Source organism: Perissodus microlepis, chromosome 13 (genome assembly GCF_051167445.1).
Source record: "Perissodus microlepis isolate ML-2025 ecotype Zambia chromosome 13, ASM5116744v1, whole genome shotgun sequence".
Taxonomy (NCBI): Eukaryota; Metazoa; Chordata; class Actinopteri; order Cichliformes; family Cichlidae; genus Perissodus; species Perissodus microlepis.
The window spans coordinates 10,039,400-10,058,650 of NC_140473.1; the positions used below are offsets into that span (position 1 = coordinate 10,039,400).

At 39.5% G+C, this 19,251-nt stretch overlaps 2 protein-coding genes across 3 annotated transcripts; one reads left to right on the forward strand and one right to left on the reverse strand.

Moving 5' to 3' along the window:
• Nucleotides 1-1,034: 1,034 nt before the first annotated feature.
• Nucleotides 1,035-6,480, reverse strand: spast (spastin). 2 transcript variants are annotated; one of them, XM_084949222.1, is made up of 16 exons: nt 6,054-6,480; nt 5,874-5,957; nt 5,715-5,801; nt 5,472-5,632; nt 5,238-5,371; nt 5,046-5,139; nt 4,862-4,936; nt 4,663-4,734; nt 4,495-4,570; nt 4,303-4,394; nt 4,092-4,171; nt 2,474-2,516; nt 2,188-2,267; nt 2,040-2,110; nt 1,917-1,957; nt 1,035-1,833 (listed from the first exon to the last, which is right to left on the reverse strand). In XM_084949222.1, exons 1-16 carry the CDS (start codon nt 6,169-6,171, stop codon nt 1,708-1,710), a joined length of 1,434 nt encoding a protein of 477 aa, XP_084805348.1. In that variant the 5' UTR covers nt 6,172-6,480; the 3' UTR covers nt 1,035-1,707. The 2 variants fall into 2 exon arrangements, with proteins under 2 accessions (XP_084805348.1, XP_084805349.1); XM_084949223.1 differs by having other exon boundaries at nt 5,715-5,798; nt 6,054-6,474.
• A 4,221-nt stretch (nt 6,481-10,701) lies between these two features.
• Nucleotides 10,702-19,136, forward strand: memo1 (mediator of cell motility 1). Its single transcript, XM_084948153.1, has 9 exons — nt 10,702-11,173; nt 12,440-12,521; nt 12,611-12,679; nt 12,862-12,974; nt 13,427-13,538; nt 13,984-14,126; nt 14,246-14,322; nt 15,361-15,465; nt 16,607-19,136. The coding sequence occupies exons 1-9, from the start codon at nt 11,113-11,115 to the stop codon at nt 16,736-16,738; spliced, it is 894 nt and encodes a 297-aa protein (XP_084804279.1). The 5' UTR covers nt 10,702-11,112; the 3' UTR covers nt 16,739-19,136.
• The last annotated feature ends 115 nt before the right edge of the window (nt 19,137-19,251 follow it).

The following is a 19,251-nucleotide window of genomic DNA, read 5'->3' on the forward strand; positions in this document are numbered from 1 at the left end:
ATGCAGCTGCTCGGCCACATAAACCAAAACCAACACTGCCAGCTGACCATAGGAAGGGCAGTAGGGAGAGAGCTGGAATTTAAGCACACTTTTACAGTGAAAGAGATTGGAGGGCACTTAAAAAAAGATCTAGTCAACCACAAGCATTTATGTTAGCTTGAATCAGCAAAGCTCCCACAGGTGGAACCTCCTGAATAAGCGGAGTTACGCCTGGATAAGAGGTCTTGACCACAGAGCTGCATAATATAACTTCACTTATGACCTTGACTGCATATATGTTAGCACTGTTGCGCACACCCATGAAAACTGCATACTTCACTGATCTGTCAACCTGACAGTCAGCTCAGCAGAACATGATTTTTATTCTTATTAACAGCAATTTACTGCATACCACATAACTTTGGTTGCAGGCAAAAGAAAAAAAATCTGTCAGCTCTAAAAACATGCAGCATGAAGATGCAGAAAGTAGTGTGGAGCACGCAAAAACCAGATCTGCAGCACCATCTATCTACAAGGGTGAAGTAGGTCAAAAGGCTTCATTCTTCTTTAGTTCACCTCACAGGTCTTCAGGTCCGTCAAAGATGTTTATTAGAAGTGAGAACTTCACTACAATCCTCACGCCTGTAAGCATTAATATTTTAGATCTATTATAACTAGATGATAAAATATATTGTATGTAACAATTAGAATGACAGATACAAGCTGCTATTAAGTTCATGGGTATGTCTGGAGTGCTGCTGATATTAATCTTTTAAGCTCCCTTACTTCCCCAGGGATCACCATAGCAGAAGATGCTCGTGTTTGATTTGGCACAGATTTTCTGACACAAAGCGCTCATTTATCAGAGCTTGGGCTCAGCACAGGACTACACCAGCTTGCAATCCCTTAAGGCAAAGGAAATCATTCACATGTAAGGCAAACATGTTAATCACTGCACCACAGGGCTGCTATTGTGACTCAGATACACGTGACATGAGTTTTGCTTGTTTATGAAAGTTATCAGATTTCTGTTATTAAAGGCAAAAACACAGATGTAATGTAATGAATGCATTTATTGAAGAAGGAAAGTGGGAAACCACCACTGCAGTTTGGCTCAGTGAAATAATTTTCAGCTTATTGTAACAACACAGTTTACTGAGTCTCCAGCTGTCAAATACAAGTATTAATATCTATAGACGACTGGTGCAGATGGAAAACCTTCATAAACAAACTTATAATACAAAAAAGCCCACATAGGCAACTCTTCTCCCAATTATTGCTCGTGTTATGCATCTAGGCACGGAGAGTGTTAAAGTCAGTACCATCAATGTGTCAGAGTATCAGGTGACTAAATGATGTCATCTAAAAAAGGCGAGGTCACGCTCAAGATTGACTTGCTTCTTTTTGCGAGGCAAGTGGAAAGCTGTCATCTACAGGATGTTTTCAAAAATAAATATTACAATTTCAAGCAGCAATTCAATATTTTAGAAGTGTAAAATTACAGTTTCAAAAAAGCCCATAAGAATCGCATTAGCAAATTCCTTCTGTCAAACAGAAAAGGATCTGATAATGCATCCAAATGTCCCAACATTCATACATTATTGCTTTAACATTATTGCTTTAGGGTTTATTCCATGTTTAATTTAATTCAATTACCTGTAGAGGAAATAAAGGTAAACACATTTGATTTAAATTCAGATTCTTTTCCAATTGAGATGGTGAGTGAGTTTAAACTGCTGATGTATCACCAAAATCTTTGTTCCATTTGTTGTACATATTAAGAGTTGCTGGACTAACAGTTGGTTTGATTCGCTTCAGAGAATCCTCAAAGTCTTTCTTCTTAATGTTGCGCACCTGTGGATATACACAACAGTATAACTGTACAAACAGTACAAATGAGACATATGTAGGATTGGAAGTAAAAGCTATTCTCTCACCTCAGCAGCAGCCATATTACGGACTTGGTCTGGTCCCAACTCTGTACAAAGCAAAGTTCATATAAACACTAAAGATGTGGAAGTATGTGTGACTCTGTGACCAGCATGATAAAAGACTCATACCTCTTATTGGGCCAAGTGCAGCATCTCTGGCTAATGCTGTCAAATCGCTCCCTGAATATCCTGCAGTCACTCTGTGAAGAAAGTTTTGAGGGATTAATGCAAAGTGACATAAAATTATCCCTCTGAAGTCTTCAGAAGTGGAACTCACTTTGCAAGACAGGACAGTTCGTTTTGGCTCAGTGGACTCCCGTGCTTTCCCAAAAGATTTTTCAGCAGCGTAAATCTTGTCTGGAAGAACAAGAGTTACATCATATACAGTTATTAGATTTAACGGGCAACTGCTTTTTCCTCACAGGGACAGGTAGGTGTAGATAATCTTTTTCCCTTAATAAATGAAATATTAATTTTAAAACTGCATTTTGCATTTACTCAGGTTATCTTTATAAACAATTATTTCAGTATATTTGTGTATGTATATTTTTCTATGTATATACCTTCTCATCGGGTAAGGTCACATATACTCTTTTTGCAAAGCGCCTGAAGAACAAAAAACAACAAATGGTTGTGAGTCACGCATGAAAATAATCCTCCAACAAACAAAAAATATATTTACAGTATTTACAAATTGCTTTGTAAAATGTAAATACAGCCAGAATGCAATGATATGCAAATCTCATAAAACCTTATTGTATTCATGATTGAATATGGAAAACATAATATACTTAAACTGAGAAAATTTACCATTTTAAGAAAAATGCAAGGTCATTTTTAATTTGATGGCAGCAACATATTTCAAAGCAGCTGCGACTTCTTTTCCCTATTTTTCATTTTATGATGTGACAAATGTTTTCAACTGGTGAAAAGTCCGGACTGCAGGCAGGCCACTTCAGCACCTGGACTGTTCTATGAAGCCATGCTGTTCTAATAGATGTAGTATGCAGATTAATATTATCTTGCTGAAATATGCAAGGGCTTCCCTGAAAATTATGCCATGGGAGCATATGTTGCCCTAAAACCTGTATATGCTTTCAGCATTGATGGTGCCTTTCCAGATGTGCAAACTGCCAACGCCATAGGTGCTGATGCACCTCCATACCATTAGACATTTGAGCTGATTGCTGATAACAAGCCAGATGCTCCATTCTCCTCTTTACATTCCTCTGACCACAGAACAGTTTTGCACCCGATCCATTTTAAATGAACTTTGGCCCTGACAACCCAAACTGTGTTCACAGATCATTTCTGGAAGCAGTGATTTCCATGATAGAATCACGTCTGTTTTTAATGCAGTGCTGCCTGAGGACTCACACATTGAGTAGATTTTCAGCCTGGTCCCTTGCACACATTTCTCCAGATTCTCTGAGACTTTTAATAAGATTATGTACTATAGATCAGCGGTCCTCAACCACCGTGCCAGGGACCGGTAGCGATCCATAAGTCGTTTGGTACCGGGCCGTGAGAGTTGAGGCTCGGGTGTGAAATTTCAGAGTTTTTATCGTTAACTCGGTATCCCTGGGTCTTTTCCCGTGTTGTAGTTGAAAGAAATGTTTACATGTTACCATAGCGACCAGAGAGCATTAAGGGGCAGAGAGGAGGATGTTACTTTCAGTGTTGTTGGTGCATTTCAGGAAGACGCTGCTAATAAAGTTACACAATTACACAGTGAATTCGCATTTATTATTATATTTACAAAATACCACAGCTTTTGTCTTGGTCGTATCATTTTATTTTGTTGTATTTATCCGCAACACCTTAAAGGCTTGTCTGTGAAAATATTGGCTGACATTAAACCGGTCCGTGGCGCAAAAAAGGTTGGGGACCGCTGCTGTAGATGATGAGATGTGAGTTTACACTACTATAATTTGTTCTGAAACTGTAGACTATTTGTAGACAGTATTTTGCAGATTAGTGAAACTATTTACTTCTGAGAAAGCTCTCTAAGAGGATCTTTTTACACCCCATCGTTCTTACTTACATATGTAGTTGCAAAAATTTCAAATGTTAAAATTTGGCTTTATGAGATCAGAAAATTGATGCATTCTGCTTTTCTTTTGCATTTTACACAGGATTTAAACATTTTTGGAAATGTTAATGTAGAACAGCATAACATACCTTAATATTGCTTCATCGAGCTCCTGGGGCCTGTTAGTTGCTCCCATTACAAGTACCCTGTCATCCCTTCCTGACTGCACCTGAAACCCAGAAGAAGAACTTCAGAGAAAACGCCACGGCTCTCAAAGTTAACTAGGATTTGAGCTCCTCTGACGATGTTTGATGAGTGAATTGCTGAGCTCTGCTGTGTTTAACAAATTTCTGAACTTACCCCGTCAAACTCAATGAGGAACTCAGTTTTTAAACGGCGAGAGGCGTCATGCTCCCCCTCCCTCCTTTCACAGAGCAAGCTGTCCACTTCATCTGAGTGTCAAACAGTAAACAGTGAGGTTTATTCATGAGCTGAAAATTTTGGAGATACACTGGTGTTTAAGGCACATCTATTCTTTAGTGTAACACACACCGATGAAGATTACTGAGGGCTGTAACTCTCTTGCAACCGCAAAGAGTGCTCGTACAAGCTTCTCGCCTTCTCCCACCTGTGATGGTGACGACATGAAACATTTAGAAGGACAAAAATGAGCTAGTAGGCAGAGAGAGCTCATTAAAAACTGTTAAAAGTGTTTCTTACATATTTGGAGGTCAAACTAGCAGCACTGATGTTGAAGAATGTTGCATTAGACTCTGCAGCAACTGCTTTGGCCTTGCAAGAGGAAATAAATGGCTGTGATTCAACTGAGGATAATGAGGGCTATCAACAGCTCTATGCAAAATACAAAACAGTTTAAAACATGACTCATATGATTTGTTGTGCTGTAAAAGGAACTTACGAGCATGGTCTTCCCATTTCCTGGTGGGCCAAATAAAAGCAAGCCACGTGCAGGAGCTCTCAGACCAGTAAAGAGCTAAACAGGAAAATGTAACAAAAAAAAAAAAAACTTTGCATCTTAACAAAGAAAAACTTTGAAAGTGTATTCATGGTAAGCAGACAGATAAAGGTTAAGAAGTAATAACCTCAGGTCTTAAGGCAGGAAGGATGACAATTTCTTGAAGTGCTTGCTTTGCCAGATCCTGCCCTGCGATGTCATCAAATGACACAGTCGCTCCACTGCAGTGAACAGAGGAAATATTTTAAATGTGCAATACTTTTTTTTTTTAAATTTCACCCAGGGAAAAATGTCTTGTTGATTGTGATGCTTCTGATACCTTTCTACAATTTCATTCATAATTAAGTTGGCCAATTTACTGTCCACATTCTTGAAGTTTTTCATATCCCTCTTCGGGGGCTGTTTCACAGCTGCCGGTCTTCCATTCTGAGTTTTTCCCACCCGAGCGGTTGTCTTAGCAGGAATAAGATTGTCCCAGAAAGCATTACACATTAGAAAGGTAGCTTCAAATGGCATGTGCCTGCACTATTAAATAACCAAAAAAAACACAAACCTTTGCATCAGTTAGTCTTAATGAAGGCCTTACAGGAGTGGAGGGTCTGATGGTGGTGGAAACACCTGCGGGTTGACTTTTAGGAACTGACTTTGGCTGTGGAAGAGCATGACGTGATGTCCCTTGGGGGTCATTTCTTCTTTTAGAGGCTAGTGTCGTCTCTGTGAAGGAAGACATTTGATGATCTTCAGCATGCCTTCTCAGCATACATTACTTTGATAAAAATAATCAAGGCCAACTCACCTAAAAGGGTAAGCCTGTCTTTTGCCATGGTGAGGTTGGTGACCATTTTATCCTGAAGTCTCTTTGCTCGGTCATACTGCTCTCCTGCTAAAAAATACACTGAGTATGAAGTTACAGCTGATTGACAGCTCACAGCATACCTGAATGTATTTGTAATACCTTGCCCAGTGAGCTCTATTGCAATACCCCTTTCAAGCTCAGAAATCCCTTTCTTGTACCACTGCACAGCCTCCTTCTTCTCACCTGTTATGACAGAAAGGATGAGGTGTTTATTACTCTCTTGCACACGTACAACAGCATTTAATAACTCAATAAAAATTAATAACACAATAAACAAACCTGTGTCGTCCTCGTCGATCTTCAGTGCCTTGGATATATACTCAAACGCCTGCTTGTGGATGTTTTTTATAACTTCAGCGCTGTCTTTGGGCTTACTTGCGTTTGTTTTGGTCGACATTACTCTCGCGCTACTTCCCCCCTGTTCTCAGTCATAACACGGTAAGCTAGTCATAAACGAAAACGTTTAGGCTTTAAATCGCATTTAAAGGTGATGCAGTCCTCTTTCTTTGGGACAAAACACAACGCTTTAACTTCATAGAATAAAAATTCTGGCGCTTCGTGACAACATAAACATTTCCAACACAAGCTTCCGGTTTACCGAGCGACCCAGACAGACTCCGCCCCTCTCCGTTAGACGCAACATCGCTAGAAGGCGCACGCAGAGCTCGTCCTCGTGAATGTACCGTTACAGTCATTAATGGACATTTTACTAGGTAAACAGAAAATACACTAATTAAAGGTAAAAACAAAAACATATTTTGTTTTATCCCTTATATAGTATAAGTAACGCAAAAAAGAAGCAAAGACAATTAAAAAAAAACTTACGTAATTTCCTTTTTATTAAATAAAAATTATATAGAACAAGAAGTAACTTCCGGTTGAATTCCAGACTAAAAGTATGCGATGTCTGCATATTTCCGGGACACAAACTGAAAATCTTTTTTTCTAAAACCTTAATAATGTGCACATACTGGTTCTCTTTAAAACAAACAAACAAAAAACAAAAAACAAAGCATGACATTTGATTCAAGATTACATTTTTAACAGAGGAAGGGTTAGCCATTCAGTCGTTTTTAATTCCACCCATTTCTTATCAAAATACCTGTGTTGTGTGCTGCACCCATATGGTTGAATGAAAACTGAATTCAGGTATAACAACATGACTACAGCTTTATTTGATAAGTACGTTTTACACGAGTGGCACGAGACTAACCACTGAAGATCAGTGAGACAACTCTGAAGACCAGCTAAAAGTATGTTAAGATAAATAACTGTCATTAGACATTCGTATTAGTGTAATAATGTGCTCATACTGATTTGTGATGCTGATTTTTGTTTGAGAACACAGTCTCACTTTAACAAGACTCAACCACAAATCTAAATGTTTGCAGAAAAGTTATGTCAGTCCCCAGTAGCGGTTTTAGATACGGGCGACACGGGCGGTTGCCCGGGGCGGCATCGTGGTGGGGGGCGGTATCAAGGGCATCGGCAAAAAAAAAAAAGGTCCTACTCATGCTCCCCCGACGTCAACCAGCGCATATTGGGAATGGTACAGGCACCGATCGGTTTTCTATCGCCCATTTGCTGGGAGTAAGGACGCCCTTCGTTTGCGAGGTGAGCCTGCTGCTTGCGGCGCAGACAGGAGAGGGCGGGGCGGCGGGGGATTTTCTGACCGGCTGGAGCAGCATCTAATAACCAACTCGCAAAGTAAAACAAAATAAAAACAAACCAACAAACACGAAAACACCAGACATTATAATACAGACTTATAATTTGCACCGATGTTTTTTCGAAATTCTATACACGAAAAGTGAGCGCGAGAGCCCTCGGTGCGCCCGCTTGCTGCTGAAGTCAAAGTAAACTTTATTGTCATCTCCGCTACAGTCCAGTATATAGAGAGACGAGACGACAAGGCTCCAGTTACAGCAGTGCAAGTAAACAAACAATATATATATAAGAAGAGTAAGAAAATAAATATACACTTTAGGACCAGGGGTAAAGGGATCAATAACAATTTAAAATTTAAAGTTTGATGATTTAAAGTCTCACACACAAGCCGTTGAAAGGGGAGGAGGGGTCGGCTACTTCCAAATAGAGCACATTTCATTCATAATGTTGTAAATCCATGCCCATTATGTATTCATGATTTGAATCCTGGGTTGTGTGAAATCTCAGAAATGCACCCTAGACAAAGTGAATCTGTGAACTAAGGTGTAGGTGTGTTAGATCATGTTGTGGTGATCCTTGGGTTGAGGGATGGGTGTTCATACTGGAGTGCAAAATTAAAACCAATGGAAGATGGACAAGAAAAGTTCAAAGCCATCAGGTCCTCAGTTTAGAAAAAAGGGAAAAGAAGAGGAGGAGAAACGAGCAAAAGATACAGGTAAGCAGATGTGTCATTGGATAATGGCAGGTCATCCTGAAACAATCAGAATCAGAATACTTTATTAATCCCTAAGGAAATTATGTGAGTTACAGTTGCTCCAAGACGAAATGGTAAAAATAGCAACAGTAACAGACTAAACTCCAAACAATACATTATGTTACAGATTTTAATATTAATTAGTCTTTGTCAATTGTTGATTCGTCCTGTTCTCATTGTATGACGAATTATGATGGCTGTTTGGTAGCCGTTTGCATACTATGCATACTCTCTCTCTTCATATGTGTGTGTGTGTGTACAACAGTTTTATATTAATGTACAATCCTTAATATGTTTTGTGTGTGTGTGTGTGTGTGTGTGTGTGGGGGGGGGGGGGGGGGGGGGGTCGCCAGAGGGAGTTTTCACCCAGGGCGCCAAACTGGCTAGGACCGCCACTGTCAGTCCCATAAAACCACCTACAGTGAAACATCTATTTTGACAAACATTTGTGTTCATTGTTATCCAAAACCCAAAAGCTAAACAGAAAATAAATCTGAAGAGCATAATTATGGTAAACAGAATTAAAAACATTTAGAAGGAATAACCTCAGGTCTTAAAGCAGGAAAGTCGACAATTTCTTGAAGCACTTTTCCAAATACTGTCCTGTACTTGTTACAGCATAGGAGGGCCAGATATCCTTGGAAACATCTGCAGGGTGGATTTTGGAAACTGGCTTTGGTTTTGGAAGGACAAGATTAAGTGTCATTTGTCTCCTCTCCTTTTAAAGGGTGTTTTCTTACCTAAATAAGCTGATAAATAAGCTCTTTTCACATAGAGAAAATCTAAGCAAACAAAAATGCGCCACTACGAAGCACATTAGAATGTTCAGTCCGCCCCAAGCACATCTGGCCAATAAAGCAGATGTGTCTGACCAATAAGCCAATAAGCTGACTGAACTCAAGTTTAACAGGGTTTCACACCTTTGTTGTGAGAATGTTCAGCCCACTTACTGGACAGATGTGTCTGGGGCAGGAGTAACAAAAGTAAACAATTGTTGACAATTTTATCTTATTGTCTGTTTGCTCTGTCATATTGATCTCCTGCTAAAATATGAAAGAGGGCATAGGACTTTTAGCTGTATTTTTATCAGTTTTACAGCTTTTCCAATAGACAAAGACCTTCCTCATGGCCGCTCATGCTACACACAGGACCTGAGTAACAGATTAACAATTAAGTTACAGAAGATAATGCTTTTCCCACAATGTACTACAGAGTTGTTTTTTTTTTTGTTTGTTTTTGTTTTTTTTTTTACTGTGGGTCCACAGTAAAAAGCCCAAAGTGCTGCACTGACCGTATTTTTTTTATTCACTATGGCAGCATTTCTTTATCATGGAGAAAAACTGAGACATACTGTTGAAATTTTACTTCTTCCTATATTAAGATAGCTCAGGGATTAAATATGTAGTTAAAACATCTTTCCATTAACAAAAAAGGCAGTTTCTCTGGTACAGACTAAAGTGGACTGTAGGCCCACGATGTAATATGAGTTTGGTTTAGACAGGTCTTTTTGAAAATAGAGAACACAAGTTTTGTATTTTGTCATCCAGTTTTCTTACAGTATTTAAAAGTAGAATGGGAGAGAGAGCCTTCAGTTTTCAGGCCCCTCTTCTATGGAACCAGCTTCCAGTTTGGATTCGGGAGACAGACACTATCTCTACTTTTAAGATTGGGCTTAAAACTTTCCTTTTTTCTCTAAAGCATATAGGGCTCAATCAGGTGACCCTGAATCCTCCCTTAGTTATGCTGCAATGGGTGTAGGCTGCTGGGTGATTCCCATGATGCATTGAGTATTTCTTCTTCAGTTACCTTTCTCACTCACTATGTGTTAATAGACCTCATTGCATTGAATCATACTTGTTATTAATCTCTGTCTTCCACAGCATGTCTTTTGTCTTGTCTTCCTTCTCTCACCCCAACTCTCACTCCAACCCAGATGGCTGGCCCTCCCTGAGCCTGGTTCTGCTGTAGGTTTCTTCCTGTTAAAATTGAGCTTTTCCTTCCATCCTCATAAAAGTGCTTGCTCATAGGGGGTCATATGATTATTGGGTTTTTCTCTGTATGTATTATTGCAGAGTCTACCTTACAATATAAAGTGCCTTGAGGCGACTGTTGCTGTGATTTGGCGCTGTATAAATAGTTGAATTGAATTGAATCTAAATCCATGAGAAAAGCAATTAGTTTTTAAACAGTCAAAAATCTCTCATGGTAGTCATTGTTGACTGTAGAAATGACTGTTTTCTACAGTCACTGGTAGCAAAAGTATTCCTTTCAATCCTAAGAAGAAGAATAGGTACATTTTGGTGGATGCCCTATTGACGTCCCTGCTTCTTTGCCACGCTGTACCCGCTCACCTGACGGACAGCACAATTTCACAATCAAACAACATCTTAGTAATGGCTACGCCTCCTGGATTTTTTAACCAATCATGTAAAGATGAGCAATCAAACAGCCAATCGGACAGCTCTGACGTCTCTTCGATAACATTTTTTTTTCAGACCCGCCCCTTGCCTGGCTTGACAGACAAGTCTGTAATCCTCAGATCCCAACTGTGACATCGCTGCTTTTATTATTACTGTTCTGAGTGTTTCATATCGGCACATTACAAACATTCTGTAATTTGTGCCTTTCCGCATTGCATGCTAACATTAACAGACTTTATGCCAAACGGACCCTAGCTACTCCCCTGGCTAACTTATTAACCGGTAACAACACAAGGGCCATCTGACGGTACACTGAGCTTGTTAGCCAGCTAGCTGCTGATTCTCCAGTCGAACTGCCCTTTGTCTTTTCAGGCAAGTTAGCTAGCAGGCGTTGGTTTCTTCTCTCGGGTAGTTAACCCAGGATTTTGGAGTTTTGTTTTTAATTTTTCGCCTGACAGGAGTGAAGCAAACCAAGATAGGCGGCTTGGGAACCAAGATGTCGAACCGAGTGGTGTGCAGAGAAGCAAGTCACGCCGGGAGCTGGTACTCTGCTTCGGGTAACTGTCAATGAAGCACCATCCGCGTTAGCACACCGTATGCTAGCTGGCAGTCTTATTTGTTTGTTTTATGCTTTGTGTTCTATTAGTTTTTGAGGCTTCTCATTATGCGTAACTTACTGGTTTGTAACTGGGCTCCTGGTGGCTTGCCATCGCAGAAATGGACAGCCAGTGTCAGGGCTGTAACGTTAGTCCATCCGATTTTTTTTTTTTTAAGTCGGCTATCTAACTGTTATTGACTGCTGTCTCCGTATTATCCCATTTGGTGTACGATTGGTTTGAACTTGTTCAGCACCTCCTCCTCGGATAGTGCGTGGAAATGTCAAAACAAAGCATTTTTGACTATCAACTCAACCAACGCTAACTTGGCTAATATTGCAGAACTTCCTGGCCTACGTGCTAGCTAGCCAGCTACACTTAAGATTTCCCGAAGCTGATTACCTACATTAACTTATGCGGTTATTGTCATTATTGTGTTCTTGTTGGTGTCTGCCCCTGACCCGCTTAAGTTATGTGTACAAATGCTCGCTGGCACAGAACAAAGGATTGGGTAGGGCAGGGCAGAAAGCTGAAGGTTCATGTTGCACCCCTTCCCCCATTTCACAAGCTGTACGCTAGTTTCTTTTTTTATTAAATCCCAAAAGGCTGCCCGATTATCCATTAGAAACTGCCATTTACAATCCTTTTTGAGACAACATATAAAGCAGATAAATACTCAAAACCACAAATGCTGAGCTAACATTGATTACCGTGATTCTGGTTGTTTTTCTAACAAATCATTCAGCTCTGTGTGCTGTTAATGTTGTCAACTATTGACACTGGTAAACATGAACTTAAGTAGTTTATACTGTAATATAGGCATTGTATTCCAGTGTAGTTAATCACGTTTAGTAAGGTTAAAATTGGATTATGACACATTATAATGAGCTCCAGCTTTACAATGACAGTTGCCCAGCATATAAAAGATTGATTGAAAGATTGATACTATGTTAGGCTTTGTCAAGATGGGCTCTTATTTCTTTCCCATTCCAAAATAACTGACAAGGAATAATGAACTGCTGTCACAGCTGGATTTCAGCCCAGTGCATTGCTATTACAGTGCGACATTGGTAGGGATCTAAAACGATTGTAGCCTTATCAAAGTGTATTTGGACTATTTCTACAATTATCATTTGATTTTGTGACCCCTCTTTATTCCAGTGTTAGTCTATTCTAGTGAAATATATATACGTATATATCTTCTTTTTTTTTTGTTTACTTTTTCAGGATCCCAGCTGAATGCACAACTAGAAGGCTGGCTGTCTCAAGCACAGTCCACCATCAGACCCGCTAGAGCCATCATAGCACCGTAAGCACACATTGACAAACAGAAGGAAAATGTCTTCTGAATGTGTTCAATGCCTTCTTAATTGTAATATGGCTTGTTTTTGTTTGTAGCCATGCAGGGTATACTTACTGTGGTGCTTGTGCAGCACATGCCTACAAGCAGGTTGATCCCTCTATTACGTAAGTGATTCCGTTTTCTAGCTCTCTTCCTCATTTAAGGAGATGCTTTGCATGATTGTTTATCTTAAGTCTACTTTTTCCACAGACTGAGCAGATGTGAGTGTAGATAGCAGAGTAAAGAAATGTTGGTGCTGTGCTTTTTGCGAAAACAGCTAATGAAATAAAGTTCTGTTGCCCTTCAGTCGTAGGGTGTTCATCCTGGGACCTTCACACCATGTGCCCCTCTCTCGCTGTGCCCTATCACCTGCAGACATCTATAGAACACCCCTCTATGACCTGAGAATCGACCAAAAGGGTATTCACTGTTTTCAAATATGTCTTACATCTTAACTTGTGCTATAATTTATTTATAGGTATTTTGCACATCCTCATAAAAGGTGTTTTGAGGATGTGCGGTGATGTGAGGTAGTAACATGACAGTTTGGATAACATTTACAGTGTAAATTTCATGTTTTGTGCCAAAAGCAAAGTGAAGAACATTTTTTTTTGGAGTCATTGCTCTTAAAAATGTGAAATGAAGCAAGCACAGAGCTTCAACATACAGACCTTATGCCAGTTTGGCAGGTGATACACTTTTAATGATCCTCCAGCGACCGGACATTGCCTTGACTCTGTGGTCAGGGCTTTCTTTTTATTTTTTAGATTTTCCTCAGCTAGGCACTTGTCAGAATTCTAATCTCACTGACTTTATCAGTAGTCGTGACTATGAAAAAATTCACAAAATAAAGTGAAATCTCTCTCTTTCAGTTTATGCTGACCTCTGGAAAACTGGGTTGTTTGAGAGAATGAGTCTGCAGACAGACGAAGATGAGCACAGTATTGAAATGCACTTGCCTTACACTGCTAAAGCCATGGAGAGGTAATGCACATGGGAGTGACATTCATTCAAGTGGAGAATCAATCTATGCATTTAAAGGGAACTGTCTGACAGATTGAAGCTTTTTCTTGACTGTTTCTGACAAAAGTGAATACAAGGTACAACAGCTCTGTTACTTCTGTTCTCTTATTTTCCTTGACTTCCTATACTATGCACCAGGCACTATTGTAAACCAGAATCACACTGGTGCAGGGACACATGGATGTGCATAATTTATACAACCTTCTGTTAGGTTGGCTGGAGACAGAGCCATTTTCATGGTGCTGAAAAACAGGGATCATGTAGTAGAACTTGAACTGAACTAAGTGACTCCATAATGGGAAATAACAAGTTGAAATCACACCATTGATGTTGACCAGTGAGACTAAAGTCACAAAGTTGATGTTTTTAGCATGTAAAAGTTAAGTTATTATTATTGATGTTGCAGCCACAAAGACGAGTTTAGCATCGTGCCTGTGCTGGTGGGTGCGCTGAGTGAGTCAAAGGAACAGGAGTATGGGAAGCTGCTTAGCAAATACCTGGCAGACCCTTCTAACCTTTTCATCATCTCATCTGACTTCTGCCATTGGGGTATGTACTGACATGACACACTGAAAACAGCAGTTTGTGATGCAAGGATAATTTGGTCTAAATGACATAATTACTTGACTGTACCCAGCTGTGTACTGCGGTGTGTTTCTCTCTTGAAGGTCAACGGTTTCGCTATACATACTATGATGAATCTCAAGGGGAGATCTACAGGTCTATTGAGCATCTTGATAAAATGGTAACTACTGAGATATGTAAGATATAACATGTAATATAAAATGTTGGGGAAAAAAGTGATTGTAAATTTTTTTCAATGAAAAGAATAAATCTGATCTATTTCACTGAGAAAAAAACACTTTCATCAGCCACATGCACGGCTGCTGTGGGTAATTAAGCACATATAAAACGCGCACAACCAATAAAAGGTATTGCACATGGCATTTTGAAAATCTCATGGCCTTAATGAGACAGTTTATTTGGTTGTACAAGTTAAAGATTAACTAAATTTAATGATAAAAAAAACTACTGAATAGCAGAGAAGATTTATAGATTTTTCTTAGGGCCATGATTTTTTGTGATAAACTCCAAAATAATTTGTATATCAATTAAGTACAGTATATAATGGACTCTGATAAGACTGATATATTGTTATATTGGTAGGGGCTTAGATATTGGCCATTTAACTACTTATGGATATCAGTATCTGCATTTATAACTGCCAATTAATGAAAATGTGAAAAGTGAAGAAGAAAAGGGAGACGTCATTCAACCACGCACAATTTGTCCACTAGAGGGCACTTACCAATTTACTGTGAAAGCAAAAAAACTACACTGCCATATTATCATAGTAAGGACTCAGATTTACATATAACCATGTGTAACTATGAGTGTGTGTCTCAAAGAAAAAACATTATTGGCCAATATATAGAATTTTTAAATTGCACAGTATCAGTGTGAAAAATCTTATATCGGTCTAGTATATTACATGAATATAAAAAAGGAACGTGAATATCCAAGCTGATTTTCACTGCAGGGTTTCTGATTAATGACAGTTGCATTCCGGTTATCGAAGATCGTTTTATTGCGCATGCTGATTCATTGTCATGACCTACTTGGCCAGTCGCAACACCTAATGGAACTGAGCCATTATGAGTGTTATTCATTTCACTTATTATTCCTGCTGTGGCGAGTCATAATGTGTTCTTATCCAAAAAAGATACAAATTTTTGCAGGTATGAGGGTACATTTAAGGTTTAATTTCTTTCTGTCTGTCAAGGGGATGGGCATTATAGAGCAGCTGGATCCCATGTCTTTCACCAACTACTTGAAGAAGTATCGCAACACCATATGTGGGCGTCACCCAATTGGAGTGCTGCTAAATGTAGGTAACCCAGGAAAAAGTCTTACCAAGTGTATTTCACTCACACTCGTGTTATTAGGTACACCCCCTTAATTCTTCATTACATAGATTCAGGATATTAACATGATGGGGTGTGGATGCCATTTGAATACAGTGAACTCAGTGTCATGTTTAAGAAACCAGTTTGAGATGATTTGAGCTTTGTGACATTGCACGTTATCCTTCAGCCATCAGAAGATGGGCACACTGTGGTTAAAAACAGATGACCATATGTTTGCACATACTCAGAAAAAATACTCACACTGTGGCGTTTAAACAATTCTCAGTTGACACTAAGGGACCCAAGGTGTGCCAAGCAAATACCCCACACACCTTTAAGCAAGGATTATACTTTCTGCATCCGTGAGTTCACTTGGGTCCCTGTGACATGAATTTTGTCATCAAACAGTTTACTGAAATTGAGGAATTTCGATAAGCATCCCTACATAAGAGCCTCAGTTTTCTGTTCTTGGCTGACAGGAGTGGCGTCCTGTGTGCTCTTCTGCTGCTGTAGCCCATCTGCTTCGAGGTTCGACTTGTTGTGTGCACAGAGATGCTCTTCTGCATACCTTGGTTGTAACTAGTTGTTACTGATAACCCCAAGTAGAGAACCTTCAATGAAATGAGGTTTAAACTACATGTTTTAATCAAGAAGTCAGCATCCTCATCAGCTTTTCTATACAAGAAACACAGAAAATACAGAATCTGGATTCATCTTGAGGTGATCATCCAGAAAATCCTAAGGAAATATTACACTGTTATTTGATTTTAATATAACCTTTCAATGTAACCTCTAGTCCCACATGTATGACATCCTTCTGGGCTCTGGAAGCAGTGATTTCCAGGTAGTCCATTCGTCATGACACCCCTATATTTCTTGTTTGTTTTTTATTTTATTTGGAAAAGCTAAATTAAGATGTGACATAAGGAGGATAGGTCTTAGTGCTACTCAGGTCCTCTGGCCAATGGTCAGTTGACATTCAGGATCCAAATTCATGTCCTTGTCGAGAATAATTCCCTAAAACGAGCCAATCTGTCGTCGTTATCGTCTTTGTTTGCCTAAAGACTCTTGCTGTGTCCCATGATGTGAATTAGTGCCTAAGTGGATTTTGCTGTTTTGCAGGCTGTGGCTGAGCTGAGGAAGTCTGGTCTAGAAATGAACTTCACTTTCCTGAACTACGCCCAATCAAGTCAGTGCAGGAACTGGCAGGATAGCTCCGTGAGTTATGCTGCTGGGGCACTCATCGTTCATTGAGGTCAACTTTTTGCAGGGGCCACTGCAACGCCGCCACCCTGCCCTTACTATCTATCGCCATAACCTGACCCAGACACCCTCCCTCTCACCCCCTCCCCCAGTTATGCCCACTATTTGCAGGAAGGACCTAGACACTCAAAGCCAATACAGTCTTCTTTCTGTCTCTCCCTCAGCTCTCCTCTGCCTTTTCTCCGCCAGTTTGAAGTGTGTCTCAGAGCTTTTGGTTGAAACATTTTGCTTGAAGTGCAGTTTTGAGATTTTGTAGGAGCAAATGGTTAGTGGAGATGGGAAGAGTGTGTAGTGTTTTGGCTTGGAGTAAGCAATGAGAGGGGAAAAAATAATCTTATTTAGGTTTTTGCAAGGACTGTAGTCCTCTTAGTTCACTTTTGTTTTCCTGACTAAACAGATTTGAGTTGTAAAAATGCAATCTTTATATTTGGACTCAATCTGTTCTCTTGTAATTTGCCTCAGAATAAGAATTAAAATAAAACTGCAGATATTAATGGAGACTATTTAAATGTTGCCAGATGAAAATGGAGTGTTTTGGCTGACTGCTTCAAGCTACATGCGATTTAAACTTTGAAAACAGTGTCATAGGTAATTACTACCATTGCTCAGCACGTGTTGTAGTTGCTAACAAAGGGCTGCACCCAACAAAGTTCACTAACCCCCCTTACTGTACAAAACCAAAAACAATATTATTATCCTTTTAGTTTATTAAACACAATATTTTAATCATATTTTATTCCTTTTTGTTTTCCTTATTTAGTAGTTTTAGATGTGATGATATTTACTCAATTAGTGTGTAGGTTTGAACAAAAGCCGAGTCGTCACTTGAGCTCTAAAGCCATCAGCCAGTTTGCCCAGTAAACTAGTGTATACAAACACCGCTTCCTGACTACAATCCCATGCTTTCTAGCATGCTAGAGCCAAACTGCAGTTATGTAGAAATACAATCAACGGTGGATATTGTGTACGTGACTCCATCTATGAGACGTCCAGTCTCCGTTTACAACTCCACCCCGACTTTCTGTAGTTACTGAACTGTCAGAATAGGAGAAAGACAGTTTTGTTACACATTCAGCAACATTTCTTTTTGTCTAAACAACAGGCAAAGCACTGAAGACCACAATGACTTGCTTAAATAAGATCTGTACCTCTCCCCAGTGCAATGCGTGGTAAACCTTATCTGGATTTTTTTGATTGAGGAATGCCAAAATTTATTGGAAAAATGTAAGTTTTCATCCTTATATTTGGTTTACAGTTTTGAGAATTCATTTCAGAATTACTAATGAGACAGTGCAAGTGTCTCTTAGGCAAGTACTGTGCACAAGGCAATTAAAGATGGCTCGAGTATTAATATCAGCACAAATGCTTTCCTGGTAGTTTTAACAATCTACCCGGTGTTGCTCCCTGCTACATTTTGGATTTATCGGAAGTGTCAAGCACAAATATTTTATTTGCTAACAAGCGAAATAGTTGCTGCCTGAAATAATTCAGTTTCCAAAGGAATGCTACATGCAGACCCCCCCCAGTGATTTTTAGTAGCAGTTTAGGCTTTTAGTACCAGTAATGATAATAGGCAGCACACAAGTGTCTGCTGTCCTGTTGTTTAAGATTGGAACATCACTTTTCTCTGACTTTTGCTGCTAAAGTTGAATATTCCTATTTAAGCAAAGCAGTCCTCTAACATTAGCCCCTCCCCTCTTGGCACCAAAAGAGGCACCACACTCAGCATTAAACTACAGCATCTGTTCGAATGAAGTGGGCACAGACTGAAAGATGAAATCCCAGAATGGCTTGACCTCTATTGCTAATTTAAGGGAAACTAGCAAAGCATGACACACTGTGCTATTGTGCCTTTTATCACTGTTGCACATATACATATAAAGCATATTCTCACTTTTAGTCTTATTTTAGAATGTGTACTTGAGTTTTGTTTTTTCTCACGTGTACCCTCCTCTTTGCCTATTGCCCGACGGTGTCTCCAGCTCGCCCGACACACCAGGAATATTCTACCTGTCCCCCCGTCATCCGTTGGTCTAAAATGGCACCAACTGTTATCTCCTTTCTCCAGCAGGGAGTGGTATTCCTCTTTCTCCTAATCACCTCATTCCTGTAGAGAGAGACAAAGGCTAAACCTCAACACTGTTCATTTTCTGTTATATGAATATTTGTTTGTCTTTTAGAAATGTTTTTTGTATTTCTTGTTTTTTTCTTTTCTTTTCTTGGTTTGAGAATTGGAACTTACACGTCACAGACCTAAAAATATACTACTTAACTACTCCCTTAATGGAGTTTTTTTGATCTCAGGTTCCACTGGTAAAGCATCCCAAAAGGCTCTTCAGATGAGGCCGAGGATTCATGTAACAAAATGAGTAAAATGTACTGAAAAGCTTGTCTGCTCTGGTGTCTCGTTCTTCCGGTTTTTACAATCACAGAAAACGCACTGATCTCATACATCCATGTAACTTCTCAGTCACTGACTACATTGAAACCAATTATGTTTTTCA